The sequence below is a fragment of the Myotis brandtii genome, unplaced genomic scaffold, assembly GCF_000412655.1.
Source record: "Myotis brandtii unplaced genomic scaffold, ASM41265v1 scaffold131, whole genome shotgun sequence".
Classification (NCBI taxonomy): Eukaryota; Metazoa; Chordata; class Mammalia; order Chiroptera; family Vespertilionidae; genus Myotis; species Myotis brandtii.
The window spans coordinates 5725589-5743562 of record NW_005354632.1 but is presented as its reverse complement, the minus strand read 5'-3'; the positions used below and the strand labels follow the sequence as shown (position 1 = coordinate 5743562).

The 17974-nt window shown below is 50.9% G+C and overlaps 1 protein-coding gene across 1 annotated transcript in view; it reads right to left on the bottom strand.

Moving 5' to 3' along the window:
* Positions 1-266: 266 nt before the first annotated feature.
* VAV3 (vav 3 guanine nucleotide exchange factor) overlaps positions 267-17974 on the bottom strand; it is a 166563-nt gene continuing 148855 nt past the window's right edge. Inside the window, exons 26-29 of the mRNA XM_005860122.2 lie at positions 11739-11868; positions 4048-4131; positions 1585-1736; positions 267-971 (exon numbers count right to left, since the gene is read on the bottom strand). Coding sequence (XP_005860184.1) covers positions 930-971; positions 1585-1736; positions 4048-4131; positions 11739-11868 — 408 coding nt within the window. The 3' untranslated portion in view covers positions 267-929. The remainder of the gene's footprint in view (positions 972-1584; positions 1737-4047; positions 4132-11738; positions 11869-17974) is intronic.

Genomic DNA, 17974 nt, shown 5'->3' with positions numbered 1-17974 from the left:
TGGGAAGCCGAGGCCACGCCGAGGAAGCCCGGAAATGCCTCGTGACCCTCCGGGCCCAGAAATGCAGGCAGGACCCCGCTGTGCTTTCCTTCCCAAACCCTCAGCAAACTGGTTTGTGCTTGTGCTGCTGCAAATACTCCGGGAAGAGGGAGACCGGCAACTCCCTCCTTTTTGTTAATAGCTGTCGCTCCTGTCCAATGACCTCATAGACATGATAGCCCTTAATCTGCGTCTGTAAACAATGCGTCCTCACTCAGGTTCCCTGCAGCCGCCTGTCCCCTACCAGCCAAGGTGACTTCACCAAGTGAGAGACCACGTCTCCAAAACAACCTGAGGAGGCCACGGGGCGGGAGGGCCTCACAGGAGATGCTCGCGTTTATGCACTTTCCTCCTCTGTGCACAGTGACTCGCAGCTGTGGCCAGGACAACCGATGAGAAACGGAAGGAAAGTGTTTGCAATGAGCCCCCAGGAGGCCCTTGAAGACGAGGAGCCATACTGGGCCCTCCATCAGCTGCCGACGGTGGAGCTCTCGCGGGCTCTGTGCTGGGAAGGGCAACACTGAGCTCTGCTTCTTTGGACCATGAAGGAATTCTGGTGAGAAGAAACCGGCGGGAAGCGTTTCCTGATGGCGGCATCCTGGGTCGGACCGGATGGAGGAAGTGGAAAGACGAGCCATGTGTTTGCTGGGCTCTTTGGGGGACAAAGAAAGCTCGGGCTTTGCCCTGGCCCCGACAATGACCCAGTGGTCGCTGTCCCGTGCCCAGCTGTCTGTCAGCACCAGCATTTAGACCCCAGGATTAAGACTCAGGAGGGGGACGTGGAATAGCCGGAAATGCAGCTTTTGAAACACATCGGTTCGTTCACGCCCGTGTAGGCTTCGGTCTGTCCGCCTCGGAAGGGTCTGGGCGGAGCCACGCTGGACCGGCACCTACTCATCCACCTCCACGTACGTGGACGGAAACCAGCCCACCTACAGGAGAGAAGCAACCAGTGAGCCACGTGACTTCACACCTGCCCCTCGAGGGGTCTACGCCCGGCATGCTGTTTCCCTGACACCCCGTTAAGCTGGAGTTTTATACCCAGTGCAGGCGGATAAGGCGGGCTTAGGGGCTCCTAGAGCGGGACAGAGTTGCCATTGGCTGGCACACAAATGAATATGCAAATGAAGGAGGACACAGGCTCTGGTATGGAATGAGTCCTCTTTCTGCTACAGAACGGAGCGGGCTATGAAGACAGAGGTACTGGGTCCCATTCCTCCCAACTGAGATCAGCGGCCCGGGGAGACCGTCTGTTCTGCACAGCAAGTTTCTGCTCCGAGGCCGAGGGACTAACGCTCCTCAACCCCCATCCCAACCAGGAGCCACGCCCTCGCGCAGGTGACCTGCGCTTATGCCACCATCACGTTCCCTCAGCGCATTTTTCTTGCAGGCCTCTTGGGGGTAAGAAACACCAGCAGGGCCCGGAGCCGGAGTTCTGGGAGGGGAGGGCTGCCGGGGGAGGGCCGCTCCCCAGCAGCTCGAGGGGGGCCTGCAGCTGCCATGACCTTCGTTCACGGGCACGAGCGCACGCGAGGGAGAGCTCACCTTGCCGTTCGCTTCTCCTCGCCACCAGCCATTGCCACTCATCTTGGTGTAAATCTTCACCACGTCCCCCTTCAGCAGGGACAGCTCCCGCATGTCCCTCGCACAGAAGTCGTAGCGCGCCACGGCGATGCCCAGCACCTTGGGGCTCAGCACTGTGGAGACAGGACGGGGAGTCGCTGATTTGAGGGGTGAGGACCCCGAGGGGCTGAGTGGGTGAGCGTCAGTGATGCTGTCACAATGCGGAGGTGTGACTTCGGACGGACAGCGACAATGGCAGGCAGCCCGGGAGCGAGCAGCAGGATGGCTTTAGGGCAATCAGGGGTCAAGGTCCCTGCCTAAAGTCTAAAGGCCACGGTCTGTTCTCACATTCTTCAAAACGACAAAACAGGGGCTCGTTTTTGTTTAGAAAAGGTTCCAATCTGAGGAGAAAGGACCTGAAAGAGCTAGCTTACACTTCCGACCGATGCCACACATTCTGCCTCTAACCAGAACCGCGAAGGCAGAAAGCTTTCCGTTTACCTGGAACCTTTTAGGACTAAGACTCAAAACAACCAATTTGGTTTTGCTCAGAAGGTCTCCTGGGGAGTCCAGTTCATCGCTTCCAGTTAAATGGCACTTCCTCCCCCAGCCGGCCTCTTTGTTGTTATTGCTAAACTTATTTGGGGCTAAACTCAGTTACTGTTTTACATATAATTTCACTTAGGTGAAGAAGCTTAAATCAGGTTTCCACAAACACAATTTATCTTCTCTTTCCAATGAATCCTGCCTCACAGAAAACCTTCACTGACGTATGTAATTAAAAATGGTGTCAGCTAGGTCGGTGGGCTCACGGTTCGATTCCTGTTCAGGGCACATGCCCAGTTGCAGCCTCGATCCCATGGGGGGGGTGGGGCGTGCAGGAGGCAGCCAATCAAAGAGTCTCTCTCATTATTGACGTTTCTATCCCTCTCTCGCTCCCTCTCCTTTCCTCTCTCTCTAAAAATCAATAAGAACATATTTCTTTACAAAATGAGGTCAGCATGCTCACCTCCTATACTCAGATTGCTGTCATGGTTGACGCTAACCTGCTGTGTTATCAGGAGCTCCGTGACTCCCTGCCCAAACCTGTCTTGAAAGGAAAACGCATTCGAGCTGCACATTTGCTCACATCTCGTGTTTCAGAACATGTTTTTATATCCACTTCTCTACCTGTCGCTCTTTGGGGTTGTAAAGTGTTTTCAATTATATGTTCAGTGATTCTGAGAATCACTCACCTGGGATGGAAGGAACTGAAGTAGAAGAAAAAGAAACAAACAGGAAACACCACGCGACTGTGTTTGTAACAGGGCCCAGAGCCCGGGCGGCCGTGATGGCCACCTGGGCCGCCCGGCACAGCCTGCGCACGTGGCCACAGGGCTCCCTGGCCTGGCATTCGTGGCTTTGCAACGATAGAAATATTTTTAGTCTCCAGCTGTCAATCATAAGGTAAACAAATAGCAATGCTGTAGATTTCAGAAGTATAAAGGGAGTAAAAACAGGTCGTTTTATTTTACTGCTCAGACAAAACCCACTTGAATAGTTTTCTTACTGAATTATGGGGCACGCCTTAGATGGGCTCACATAAAAATACCCCTGTGATGGAAAAAGCCAATTATCGACTGGGCCGCGAGGCCTGGCCTGCATCTCTGAGGTTCTGGAGGCTACATTTTTCTCATCTATGAAACGAGAGGTGTGTACCAGGTGACTGACTTCTAAGGCCCTCCTAGTTCTAAATGGTTCTGCTGGGACTTAGAAGTTAATGTTTTTAAATCTGTAAGGAAGCATCCTTTATCCAGCCATAACGTACTCTCCTTGACGTCCCATGAATAACCATTCCATTCTCTGGCTAATGACAGAAACCGAGACAAAAATACCCAGACACAAAACGATGGGCACAGTCATCCTCGGGCCATCTGTGCTGAATTTCACTCTTACATTTGGAGACCCAGTTGGGGTTTCTGTTCTATTTATTTTCTAAACACTGGCTTTTCTCAACTAAAATTTCTGATCCTTAAAGAAACTGATGGTTTTATAGGGTATTCCACGCCCTTTTTATACGCTCGGCCCTCATCCCTCCCCGACCTCTCCCGACGGGTTGAATAGAAACTGTCTTGCTGAAATACAGAATGGGAGCACATGCGCATGCACACACATACACATACACACACACACACATACACACACACACACACACATACACGCGCGCACACATACATGCACGCACACACACACACACACACACACACACACACGCACACTGGAGGAGTGGAATGCCATGGCAAGCAGTGACGCTGCGACAGAGGGGAGGGAGGTGCAGGTGCGAATGTGACCTGGGGCTGTTTGGGAAGAGATGCATCTACATGAGAAGCCACACAGAGAAGGCAAACTGTTTTCTTTGCAAACAGAAGCAAATGGAAACGACACGGACAAGCAGTGGAGCAGTACCTGACCAGAAAGGAGTGGAGGAAGGGGGGACAAAGCTGAAGTCTGGAGGAGGGACAAGAGAAAACCCACAGAACAGAGAGGGGGCTGAGGGAGAGAGAAAGAGAGGGAGAGAGAAGCAAAAAGAACATTTAGGTGTCGGCAAAAGAAAAAAAAAAACATCTTGACACAACTGCCCCGTTGTCTATAATCACAGGAAAACTGTCGCGTCAAAGCTGGGACCTCAACCTTCGCTCACGCTCACTTTGCGTCTTAATCATTGTTTCTAAATGAAGACCCTTTTCCGTGCTGACTGGCAACTCGGGGCTGTCTGTCCCGTTACGGGTGAGCACAGCACCCCACTCCGTGTTGCCACCCGGAACCCTTCCACCGTCTCCTCTGGTGGGTCCCCCCGCCTTGTCACCTCCGGGAGACGGGGAGCCTGCACATTCTCCGTGTAAAACATCCTTCCTGCCAAAACTTCTGAAGAAGAGCCCGCAGCGTGGAGTGCATGGCCTTCCGCAAACTCAAGAAATCCTCTCACGTGTCCAGGTGTGTTAGGACCCACCCCCCACCCCACCCCACCGCCGCCCCACTATGCGTGCGCATGCTAGCTTTCTCCAGAAATGAGACAGAGACTGCTCCGAATCTTACCACATCTGGGAGAGAAAGGAAATATTCCCCACAAAGGTGCAGGGAGAAAGAGAAATGTTAAAGCAACTGGATGCTCAAAAGAAAGGCTTTTCAGAGCCATCAGCATTGGCATCCGTGCCAAGTGGCTACAATTAGGATCTTCTTAAACCTCATCTACAACATTATCACCTTAAGCCCTGGCCGGTTTGGCCCAGTGGGTAGAGCGTCAGCCTGTGGACCAAAGGGTCCCGGGTTTGATTCTGGTCAAGGGCACATGCCCAGGTTGTGGGCTCGATCCCCAGTGGGGGGCATGCAGGAGGCAGCCAATCAATGATTCTCTCTCACCATTGATGTTTCTCTCTCCCTCTCCCTTCCTCCCTGAAATCAATAGAAATATATTTTTTAAAAAATAAAATATAATCTTAAGGGAGTTATTTCCCCAGGGTTAGGCCTTAGCTTCACTCTAATCTGAACTTTCCCCCAACGAGTGGAACGGATTGTTGGATGTACCTTTGCCCTTCACCTGGATCCCACTCTGTGAGCTCAAACATCTTCATGATGCTGCTGGGAGGTACGACCATTATCTCTGATTTTCCTCGTCTGAAACCAAACTCATCCTGAAACACAATTTCCTCCCCATCATCTCGCTCAGTCTCCCACGTTTCTGTCCTTTTTCGATACGACTTCTGCATTGTCTTCGCAAACCATCCTTGCAAACCAGTGTACGGCCTCCCAGCTGGCCTTCTTGCTTTGGACTTTCTTTCCTTCCATCCTTTCTGAATACTGCTTCTTGGCCACACACCATAAACACAGACTCGCCGTGTTCTCCTGAATGTGAAACCCATGACAAGCCACAGCTGCCCGGTCCTGCTTCCAGAACCCAATCTCTTGCCATTGCCCCAAAATCCCTCCACCCAGACCCGTTTCCCAACACCCCTGCGCCCTCAGCTGGATTCTCACCTCGAAGCGTCTGCTCACTCGGGAATGTTGCTCCGTCACCGCTCCTCTGCTAACCCTACTCCTTGTCTCTGACGCCCAGCTCGGGTCCCGTCCTCAAGCCTTTCCTGATCTAGCCGGACACCTGTCCCCTCCCCGTCCTTTCCGGCCATCTGCTGGGCGCTTACGTCATGGCCCTCCCGGCTCCACTGCTAATGACTCCGCGTGCTCCTGCGTCGCCTCCCCCATGGGCCGTTATTCGGAGGAGCGGGGACCAGCTTATCTGGCTTCTGCATCGCCACTGGATGCGGGTTGGGGCCAGGGCTGCACACTGAAGCTGCTGAGCGGACAAGACTCCGCTGACTTCCCACACGCCCGGTGCCTTGTACACACTAACGTTCACGGAGCGTTGCCAAGTAAGTGGCCCATTGTCTAGTGACAACATTTCTCTAAGAATAGAATCAAATATGATCTCCAAGTTAAACAAAGGAAATCCGAAGTCCTGAGACTCTCTAACTGAAACGGAAGTCATCTGCTGAGTAAATTCACTGGGAATCAAATCTATCAGCATAGCCATAATCGACTGATTGGCAAATCATCACGGAACGCTATTCAGTTCTGAGACTTGACCAAGAAAGGGAGCCACACGGCACAGACGTACTCCGGATACAGGAAGAGCAGTGTTTACAGACAGAAACGTAATGAATGACAGCCTGACGCCTATACCTTTGTTGTTAAGGCTAATTTTCTCGTCTTCGTTGTTAATCCTTACCAGAGGATCTATTTTTTTCCATTGATTTTTTTTTAGAGAGAGTGGAAGTGGAAGGAGGGAGTGAGGGAGGGAGAGAGAGAGAAAAAAACTACATCGATGTGAGAGAGACACACCGATTCGTCGTCTCCTGCACATGCCCTGACTGGGTCAGGGATTGGACCTGCAACCCAAGTACATTGCCCTTGACTGGGGGGAATTGAACCTTACAACCCTTTGGTGCACAGGCTGGCGCTCTAACCACTGAGCACCACCGGCTAGGGCTGTCAAGGCTAATTAGTCGCTGCCTTAATTAATAAGCTCTGCCTTGATCAGGCCGCTCATGTTCATGAGCGAATGAAAATCTATCAATTTTCAGTGACGCTTAACATGTGCACACGGTGGAGGCCAAGTGCAATCAGCACTGCTCCTCGGGCCCGTGAGCAAGTCCCACCGCGTTCCTGAACTGCCACTTTCCTTCCATGATGTGTGGAAGTGAACACAGCCCTACACACCTGCCCACTGCTCTCTGGGATAGACACTGCCTAACGCACAGCTCCAAGTTGTAGCAACCACTTGTGTCCACTCATTTGCACAATAAAAAGCTGTTCGTAAAAATGTCAGGCAATTGGACCGATGATCGGCGCAGGGATCCCTGGGAGTTGGCTGCCCAGCAGCGGCCAAGAGGCTTTCCGGAGAACCGGATGCTAAGTGGGCCCTTTGATGTGCCATCCAGGAGGTACCAGGACTGTCTACAGATGGCCCGCAGCAGAGAACATGCTGGGTGAATGTTTCATCGGAACCCTGACCCCTCACCTGGCGTGGTTTCAGAGCGTGGGCTGCGTCTTAGACCCCAGCAGTGTTCAGTATCGGCTCCCACCTCCCTCCATGAAACAAACTGAAAACCCCTGGTTCAGGGCTTACTGTATATGTTACATATTGTCCCTGAAAAAAATAAGGAACAATTCAGATTTGTTTCATTTCATTGAATGGGGACGTAAGTGGTCAAATCTCCTTTCACATGAAATTCAGATATAACAAGAACAACGTAGATCTGGAATTATTAGAAAAAGGGAACAAGTGCTTTGTATGCAGTGCTCAACACGGGAGGCCACTCACGAGAAACACCAGGTCTGAGGCCTTCCCTATTAATATGGAAATTAGGTCACCTGACATCTCCAGGGGTTTCAGATGACTTAGAGGCATCAAGTGTATGGAGTCTAAATCCTTACTCTCCGAAAAGAGTCGGCAGACGTTTATTAGATAACTACAAACTTGCAAAGTGCTGTGTTAGGAGCTACAGGAGACACGACAAGTCAGACAAGTCTGACTTCACTGGAGCTTACAAATCAGCGAAGAGACAGGCACACGGAAACAGAGATGTGGCGACTGTTCATTCTGCTTCGAGAAAGCTCCGACGAGCCTTTGGGCTCCAGCTGAGTCCCTCCCTAAAAAACCGCCAACCTGCCCGGCCGGCCTGGCTCAGTGGCTGAGTGTCAACCTGTGAACCAGGAGGTCACTGTTTGATTCCTGGTCAGGGCACAGGCCCGGGCTGTAGGCTCGATCCCCAGTAGGGGGTGTGCAGGAGGCAGCTGATCCATGATTCTCTCTCATCATGGATGTTTCTATCTCTCTCTCCCTCTCCCTTCCTCTCTGAAATCAATAAAAATATATTTTTTTAAAAAGAAACCTCCAACCTTCGTCACTCAGGCCAAAAACCTTAGTCCTTCTCAAACGGTCTCTTGCTGTTCCAGCTCACACGGGATGTGTGAGAACGACCTGCCGGGTCACCTTCCAAATATAGCACCTGCATGGCCCCCTCGGTGGCCCAAGGTGGCACCATCTGTCACCGATTGCTCAGGAGCAACTGGTCTCCATCTTTCTACCTCGTCCCTCTCCCCGTGGTCCTGGTTTCAACAGAGAAGCCAGAGGACGCCTGGAAAACCTTAAGTGGGACCATGTCTCTCCTTTGCTTCCGTCCCTCCAAGGCTTCCCACTGCTTCCAGAGTCAAGTCCCGTCAGGCCTCAGTGGTCTGGCCCCCCTTACGGCTCCAACCTCGCCCTGCTGCTGTCGCTGTCCCCTGTGCTCCGGCCGTGCCCAGCCCTGGCTCCGACCTTCACTTTTTCCTGCAAGGTCACTGGTCTGGTCGCAACGACCCAGGCCGCCTTTGCAGTGCTTGAAGGATGGCTCTAATATCTGTCACCACATCACGGGGACCGGGCTAATCCCTACTTCGTTTGCGAGCCCACCTTCTTCCCACGCTTTCTCACACGTCAGCGACCGCAGTGCTTTAACGGCTGCTGTGTCTCCCAGGGGCCCCTGGTCCTGACTTTGCTTCTTGAGACCTTCCCTTACCAATGTCTGTGGTTTTTCTAAACCATGTTAGAATACACTGCACACACAGTGTGGACTTCCTAAGCGCAGAATAACCGGCCTGTTCCGTTTGGCCTTGTCTGGCGCTTCCTCGCGGTTAGACTCAGGTGAAGCCTCTTGGACACAGACCACTGAGGGGGGGCTGTGTTTGGGGGAATCACGTCTGGGGGTGCATCACACCTGTCTGTCCCATTAGTGATGTGAACTCTGATCACTTGATTTGTATTTTTCCAACTTTTCCAACTAATACGTTCTTGTGAGAAGATCCTTTGCTATTATCTAAATAACGATAACCAACATTTTTTTTAAATTAGCCAACTCTACTCTGTGGTCCAATTAATTAAGAACTTTGCAAAACGTCGGAGGTCTGCTGGTGGTTATGAAATCGCTCATGGTGCAACTTTCCCCGGTGTAATTGGTCCATTAACATTCCTCTTCACCTCCTCCTCCCATGTGCGTGAAGATAGCAATCTAAGACGCTATCTTTAAAAGCGCGTAATAACATCTCTAATCTCATCCCTCCCTCCTCAGAGGAGAGCCAAGGCCCCGGTGGGCTAAGTCACTTGCCGAAGGTCCGACCTGAACAGCATGAAGTGCTCACGGAGGAGCAAGTCAGGCAAAGGCAGCCCGGTGCCCTCCAAACACACCGGCCCTCGGGGGCACGGGCCGCGGCCTCGGGCGGGCTTGCTGGGACCACTGCTCACAGGCCCACAGCACAGGGCAGAGGGGCTCCCACGGAGTCACTGCGGTTTCCAGGGAAGCAGACGGCTCCCTCGTCTGCCCGAGTCCCCCCTCTATTCTCGCCTCCTCCTTTCTCTCTCCTTCTCCCTCGGAAACACTCAGGTCATTCCAGTGACACAAAGTCGCAGAGCCTGTGGACAAGGGGCTGCAAACTTGAAGTGCTGGATGCCCCCTGGCCTCCTGGGTAATTCCGATCTATGGATGTTTACATGGTGTTTTTGGTGTTTTTGTTTTTTGCATTGGCATGAGGGCCTTCTGTCCTAACCGCATCATACTTCACTGACTCGAAAACGAGTTGGCAATCTCGTTGGTAAGAGCATTCTAACCCGGACAGTGCAGAAGCGAGCAGCCTCCGCCACACGCCCGGGCTCTCCTATCACAGCCAGCAGCAGGTCTCAGCTGGGAACTTCCGTCCAGCCTCCCCGACACGGGGTGGCTCTCGGCTGCAGCTGGCCTGCTCGGTGGCCTTTTGGACGCACTGTCCCTGGCAATCCTTCTTGGTGAAAGCTACTGTTAGGTGCTACTGAGCAGAGGTGAGAACACACATCCCGCACACACGCTCCATACGGGATACCGAGCATCCCCCTGACCAAAGCCGGGCCAGCCCCGAAGGGCTACACACCTATACGGAGGCAGGGCTTTCACTCAGGGTTACCCTTCGCCAGAACCTGGATAAGCAAGGTCTATCTAAAAAATCACAAAGGCAAAGATTAAATTGCTGAGTTAAAGTCAGTGATTCTACCCAACTCTTACAAACACAGGGAATTGTTTCTGTGTGAGAGGAGGAGTGGCAGTAGCAGTAAAAGCTGAAGAGGTAGAGAGAGTAGCGGCCACGTCTCCTGAGTGTGACCACGTGCAGGGCCACGCTGTGCTCCAAACCTAACACCGGAGTGGGGGGGGGGGCAGCCCTCAGAGCCAGCGCAGTGTTCCCAGTATAGCCACTGCAGCAGAAAGAGTCAGCCTCAGGTCAATAAAGCATTGGGGCAGCCTAGCCGGTGCGGCTCAGTGGATAGAGCACCGGCCCTCGCACTGAAGGGTCTTGGGTTTGATTCCAGTCAAGGGCACATACCTCGGTTGCAGGTCCCCTGGCCCTGGTCAGAGTGTGTGTGGGAGGCAACCAATCAATGTGTCTCTCTCACATCGATGTTTCTCTCCGTCTCTCCCTCTCCCTTCCACTCTCTCTAAAAATCAGTGGGAAAATATCCTCAGCTGAGGATTAACAACAACAAAACAAACAAACAAATAAATAAACAAAGCATGGGGCAGAATCACAGATTTGCGTGAAGGTTATAATCCTGTGACATGGGAACGGTCGGATGGTCTTGGAGTGTAGACTATGGTGCATTCCTAACTGAATGAAGTACTAACTCGCTTCTTCCCGGTCACTTCATGAGCGACCTCCTCTCTGATCACCCGACAGAAAAACATAAAACTCCTCCACCTGTCTGAGAATCTAAGATACCTGGGTGGTGATGAGAAAAAAGTGTCCGCCTTGAGCTCACATCCAACCAGAACCTGCTTGCGGTTTGCGTGCTAATCTTTGATGACCGGTGCTCGATCCTAAAGACAGTGGCTACTGTATGCTTTCAGCAATACTGGCGACAGAGGAAACATGATCTGGAAGTCATCTTTAAACAGGATCGCAGGAGATGAGAGAGCTGGGCATGCGCCTTGCTTCAATACTGCTACCCAAATGGCACGATGACCGCAGACATGTGTAAAAGAAAAAGAGGCTGGCTGCCCTGGCCCATGTGGCTCGGTTGGTTAGAGCATCATCCTGTACACTGAAGGGTCACAGGTTCGATTCCTGGTCACGGCACATACCCAGGTTTGCAAGTTCGATTCCAGGTTGGGGCATTTATGGGAGGCAACCGATTGATATGTCTTTCTTTCTCTCTCTCTCTCCCTCCCTCTCTCTCTCTCTCTCTCTCTCTCTCTCTCTTGCTCTTCCCCCTTCCCCTCTCTCTCTAAAAAAAATCAATAAACATATCCTCTGTTGAGGGGTTTAAAAAAAAGTGTGGCTGATGTAAAAGTCATTGAAAAGTACAAAACTTACATATTAACATACCCTTTACATTTGGAGCTCTGAATACAAACATGGTTTTTAACTTGGCACCAAGAACCGTATCTGGAAACGTTTTAAACCTGTCGGTCCGTCTGACTCTGCTTAGCTGGAGAAACCCCTTGCTAAAGGCATCAGCGTGTTAACTGGTTTAGATCTCAAACTTTGGAAGAAAGAACTGAATGCTCTTGTGCCTCCACCCGTTAGAGGGCAGTACTCACAGCTGCTGCCCACCCTGCTGCCCCTCTGTCCAGCTGCGGGCTCTGGCTCCTTGTATGGAAACTGGAGGGTGGTATCCAAGCTCCGGAACCCTTCCTTCAGGGAGTGGTGCTTGTAATACTCCACAAGTTCCTGAGGGCAAGAAGAACAAAAGATCGTTGTTAATAAGGCCAGGTCAGTCCTCAAACGCATGGACTCCTTCACATACACTGACATATGTATGAGGATGGGCCATTCGGCGCGAAACTTTCCACAAGCCTACGGAACAGTAAGTAACAGTCGCCCCCTGCCGTCTGCGTGTTGGGGACACCTGCCCGGTGACTGTCTTGGTTACTCGGCCCCTTGTAATGGGAGTTGTCCCTATTGTCCCTCCTGGATGGAGAGCATCCTGTGAGTCTCCGCCAGACGCGGGAGGGACCACACTCCATGGAGAGAGACCATGCTCAGCGTCAGTCTCCGAACAGAAATTGTTGCTCTTATTTATGAAATCCTTGCTTTTCTAAACAAAAACAAAGGGAACAGCTGTTTGCTGAATATACAGCAATTTCTAGTTTCCTGCATTTCCTTCCAACGTCACAAAGAGCAAACTTGATCATCGATGTACTTCTCCACGGTGAACCAGCGTCGATAAGCCACGGGTGCTGCTTGGTGTTGCGTGTGGCTGACGGTGAAGTGTCCACAGGTGCCCATCTCCCAGCTCTGCGTGGCCTCTGGCACGTACACAGGTCCCTGACGTGGCTCCTTCCAATCTTCTCTAATACGTCATTGGCCAAGCCCAATATACCAAGCCCAATATAATCACCTCCCACCTTCTTTCACACTAAAATTTCAGGGAATTTCTTATGAGATGCTGGTTGCATGGATTCTACACAAATCCAAACCCGCTGACTTTAAACAGAAATTAAATAGTAATGAATTCATAATGGGAAAAATGTATATTATGATTGGATGAGTACTGGAGCTATAACATCTCTTACAAACAGCTGAAATGAAAATAAAAGCAAAATCCCTTTTAACTCCATTATTTGTTGCTTCTACTGCAGCACAGTCGCTGAGAAACAGAGTGGAACCTACCCACGGCTTCTAAAAATCACACTGATATCAATTTAGTATCTCCATCCCGTAGTTATGTTCAAAGTTCCCAAAACAAATCAATCGGCCCAAAATCACCCGGAAGAAGAAAAGGAGAATCGTCAATGATCTGTGCATCATTTATGGCCTCACTCCGAGGAGCTGTGGAAGATCACCGCGTGGAGAGTTCCCGGGTCACAAAGATTATGGAGATAAGGCCCCTGCCCTCCCGGGGTTCTCACCCTTGAAGGAAAGTGAGGGATTATGGGAGTCCGAAGGCAAGACAGAGAACTTCCTTTTGTGAGTTCTTTTTGGAGGATGAGAGGAGTTCATGATACAGCCTGGCTTACACTGAAGAACATGTACAACTTCAAAAGCCAGGAAGGAGAAAAGGATTGTTTTATTTTACTTTTTAGTATATTTTTATTGATTTCAAAGAGGAAGGGAGAGAGAGATAGAAACATCAATAATGAGAGAGAATCATAGATCAGCTGCCTCCTGCACGCCCCACATGGATGGACAAGCTGCAACCCGGGCATGTGCCCCGACCGGGAATCGAACTGTGACCTCCTGGTTCATAGGTCAACGCTCAACCACTGAGCCACGCCGGCCGAGCGGTAGAGCCTTCGGGCTGGGAAGAGACACGAGGTGATGAAGACCACACTCACAGATTACAGGCAGCGCGGTGGGGCTGAGCACTGGATAAAGCAAAGGAGATTTTCCAACTCTCACATCTGTGAAATGGGGATAACAGAATTTCGCGGAGGATAGCAAAGAGTGTCTGAAGTGCAAGGCACATGTGAGGATCATGACAGCTGCCACCATCCCCTGACCAGGCGCTTACATAGTTCCTCACAATCTTCACACAGGAAACGAGAGGTGGGCCTTGTCCCCAGGGATGCGCAAGTCCCAGGGAGCTTCTCCCACGTGTGCAAGGTGACAGAGCTGGTGTCTGCCTCCAGCGCCGTGTTCCCACCTGCATCACACTATGAGCAAGCGGTTCCTGGCAAAGGTAAGCCCACACAAGGGGGGCTACAGGGAAGGAGCACTTGCTAAGAGTCCGTGATGGGCCAGGAACTTTATTTACGTAGACCTGAGGTGCTAGGCTTTTACACACATTATATCTATAACTTGAAATATATATATATCTTCGCAGGTGTTGTTGCTCTGTGGTTGAGCATTGACCTATGAACCAGAAGGTCAAGGTTCAATACCCGGTCAGAGCACATGCCCGGGTTGTGGGCTTGATCCCTGTGTGGGGTGTGTAGGAGGCAGCTGATCAATGATTCTCTCTCATCGTCGATATATCTCTCTCTCCCTCTCTCTTCCTCTCTCTGAAATCAATAAAAAAATATATATATTTCTTCCTTCTTGGATCCAGATTACAGGGATCCTTGATGAAGAAAAGGAATTTGTAATCTGACAAAAAGAAAGAGGAGGAGGAGGAGGAGGAGGAGGAGGGACGACAAAAATATCAGACAGAAATTTATATCCTCAAAATGGTTTCAATGATCAGAATATGGCATTTGCATTACAGTGATTTTTTAACATGGTCTGCAAAGGCCAAGTCTGGAATTAAATTCTAGAGATGGATGTTACTATGTAACTTTTTCACATAAAAAGGGGAAATCCTGCCAGGGCTCTGAAAGAGCAGTGCTCACATATACTGTGAGGATGATTCAAATGACTCCAGAGGGCTGTTCTTTTAGGCCCCTTAAACTGAGTAAAATGTAACAAATACGAAAATAAACCGGAAAGAAATAAGCCAGTAACTTTGAACTTCAATGTGATTTGGTTACAGGTAATACAGATTTTATGTATTTTATTATAAACTAGTGGCCCAATGCATGAAATTCTGGATAGAGGCCCAGTACATAGGGAGAGCGGGGAGGGGTCCCTCTGTCCAGCCTGCGCCCTCTTGCAATCCAGGACCCCTCAGGGGATGTCCGACTGCCAGTTTAGGGATAGGGCCTAAACCGGCAGTTGGACATCCCTTTCCCAATCCGGGACCACTTGCCCCTAACTGCTTGCCTGCCTGCCTGCCTGCTCAGTGCGCGTCGTAGCGACCAATCGTTCAGCCATAACGGTTGCTTAGGCTTTTATATATATAGATTAGTATGAATTTAGGTTTATGTGAAGTTACTGATAAGGACTTGGGTATCATTTCATACCTACCAACCTCCACATTTTAGTGAAGAAAAATGGATTTTCCAAGCCCTAGGGTCATGCGAATGAGTAAGCTGCAAAACGCTTCTTTATCACTTCACTAAGCATGGGATACATTCTAGCTCCATTTTTACAGTCTTAGGAGGGCGAGCCTTCCCACACGTTCCTAAGCAGGTAGAATGAAATGGTGCCGCCTGGATCTTTTCCCAGGGATGCCTTTCTGCTTCCTGCCTTTCAGTCTAATCCGCCCCTGCTTACAGTCATTGACCTTCAGGTACTACAAGTAAATAAGACGACTCTAAACAAAAGCAATGGCTAAGCTTCCCTTATCTCACACTCACACAGAGGTGTCGGCAACTCCAGTCTCTCTCAGAAATAATGAGCCCGTCACTCCGGTTACCAAGGCAACAGGCACCGGGGATGATTTATAAACAGCATTTGGCCCTGGAAGGTCTGGCGCACATGACAATTAGAACAAAATTAATGCCTTGTAATCTGGAGGCAGAGATTCATTTAGAATTTGAATTTAATGATGAGGAAAACACCAAAAATCTTGATTCACCGAGTTACGGAAGCCCAAGGGAAACAAGTGAGGTCCCAGCCCCCGCAGGCCGAGCCTCTCTTTGGGGAACTGGCTCATTTAACACCAGTTCTGGAGGCTGACGGTGCTTTACAACCGATTCCAGATTAAAATTTCATTCCAGGCCCTAAGCAGCTTCCGAAGTAGGAGAACAGAACTCGGCCACCACGATGGGAGGCTGTGAACTATTCTGAAGAGACAACTCAAAACCACAGACCCCACTCATATGGGAATTGTGCTATTGGACACCAACAGCATAAAAGGCAACGCCATGAAGCTGTGTGGTCCCGGGTTAGAGAGGCCCCCACATTGCCAGGGTGATGGTGCCTGTGGGCCTCCCCCTCCTTCCCAAGGGGCCGGTTCCTGGCAGGAGCCGCCCCTCCTGATCTCGGGTCCTCGTAGTATTTCTTACTTCAGGTCCAAGGACAGCACTGTGGTACCAGGTGGGTCCTGATTTGAAAGCATCTTTAGAGCACAGCGGCGTCCCTTCTGAATCCTGCAAACACACGGCGGCTCCACACAGTGAGGACTCCGTGCCAACGCAGCACCGGGCGGGGCAGCTCCAGGCACGCTCGCTATCTCCGCATCATCTGCTACAGGCAGGTGCTAACCTGGGCCCAAGTGTTTTCCCAAGACTTATCAGCTCCTTATCTTTCATTCCTTTTACAATTGCTGTCAGGAGGAATGACGGGGATGGTTCTCAGAAAAGCATCCTTAGGCGAGTTCATCATGCTAATGTGCAGGGGACACCATGAGCAAAACCACATGAGTTCGAATCAAGCACAAGAGAAAATCATGCCGCAGAGACTCTATGGAAGAGGCGTAACCCGGCACACTGCTTTACAGCCAACTATTTTTCCAAAGCAGAAAGAGTACACTCTAAAATAATGATTAAAAGAATAGTCAAGCCCTAGTCAGTTTGGCTTAGTGAATAGAGCGTCGGCCTGAGGACTGAAGGGTCCCAGGTTCGATTCCGGTCAGGGGCACATGCCCAGGTTGCAGGCTCCATCCCCAGTGGGGGGCGTGCAGGAGGCAGCTCAATGTCCTCTCTCATCATTGATGTTTCTCTCTCTCCCTCCCTCCCTCTCCTTTCCTCTCTGAAATCAATAAAAATATAGTTTAAAAATGTATAGTCAATACATAAATTAGTCACACAGTTGTTTACTGTCCTTTTTGAGTATTATGTATGTCCTATGCTTTTTAGAGGCCTGGAGCGCAGTAGGTCTGCACACCAGCACCACCACAGACATGGGGTTCAGGTGTTGCCCTACCATGTCACCAAAAGATAGGAATTTTTCAGCACCATTTTTGTTGTTGTTGTTGATTCTCACTGGAGGATTTTTCTATTGATTTTTAGAGGGGAAGGAGGGGGAGAGAGAGAGAGGAGGGGAGAGAAACATCTATGTGATAGAGAGGCACATCGATTGGTTGCCTCCCACACCCACCCCAACCAGGGCTGGGGATCAAGCCTACAACCGAGGTATGTACCCTTGACTGGAATCGAACCCAAGACCCTTCAGTCCGTGGGCAAAGCTCTAACCACAGAGACAAGCCAGCTAGGGCTTCAGCTCCATTTTAATCTTACAGGACCACCGTTACAGATGCGGTCTGTCACTGACGGAACGAAACAGAGTTCTGTCCGTGGTACAACCGTATATCCTTTGCTAATGTTTTGTAGTTTCATCGTAGTTTTGCTATTTATTCTTAATCCCCTCCCTTACACTGACTGTGCTGTCTGCCTTCCAGAAGATCCATCCAGGATACAGAGGAAATCATACCCATGTGTCTCTAGCAGTGGCATTTCACCTGTCGTGTGAGGGCTGCTCATGTGAGCTCTGGGACAGGTCCTTTTAACCCCTTTCCAGAAGACCACTGCGGAAGAGGGCATTGCTCTCTGGTGCAAACGACTGGAGTCCTGGGTCTCTGCAGCTTTTCTCCAGCCAAGGACCTCTGTCGCTAACCCAGTCGCTGTGGTATCACTGGCTTTTCCCATCGGACCGCAGCTGCTCAGGAACTTTCTGGAGCAGAACTGGGTGGCACAGAGCTGCACTGCTCAACCCTTTCCGGTGACTCTTCCTTTCCTCCGGTCTGCTCGGCTCCTCTGATGGGGGTGTTGTTGTTGTTGTTACTTTCCGAGTCGGCAGGGCTGGAACTCATCGTTGGCCCCACAGCAGTTTGAAGCCTCCTAGTAACTGTGACACGTGGAGCAGCCTCGTTCCCATCCCCGGGAGCCCTGCAGGTGCAGACTCGAGCTGGCGTGCCCTGCAGGGAGGAGATGCCCGCGCCCTCTGCACGCTTTGATCATGTCTGGGCTGGGCTGTCACTCAGCATCCGTGTGTCCCCAGGTCCGCAGGCTGGGAGCACACTCCTCAGGTCCACCCCTCTCTGTGCACAGCCTGCCAGTGCCAACAGTGAGTCAGA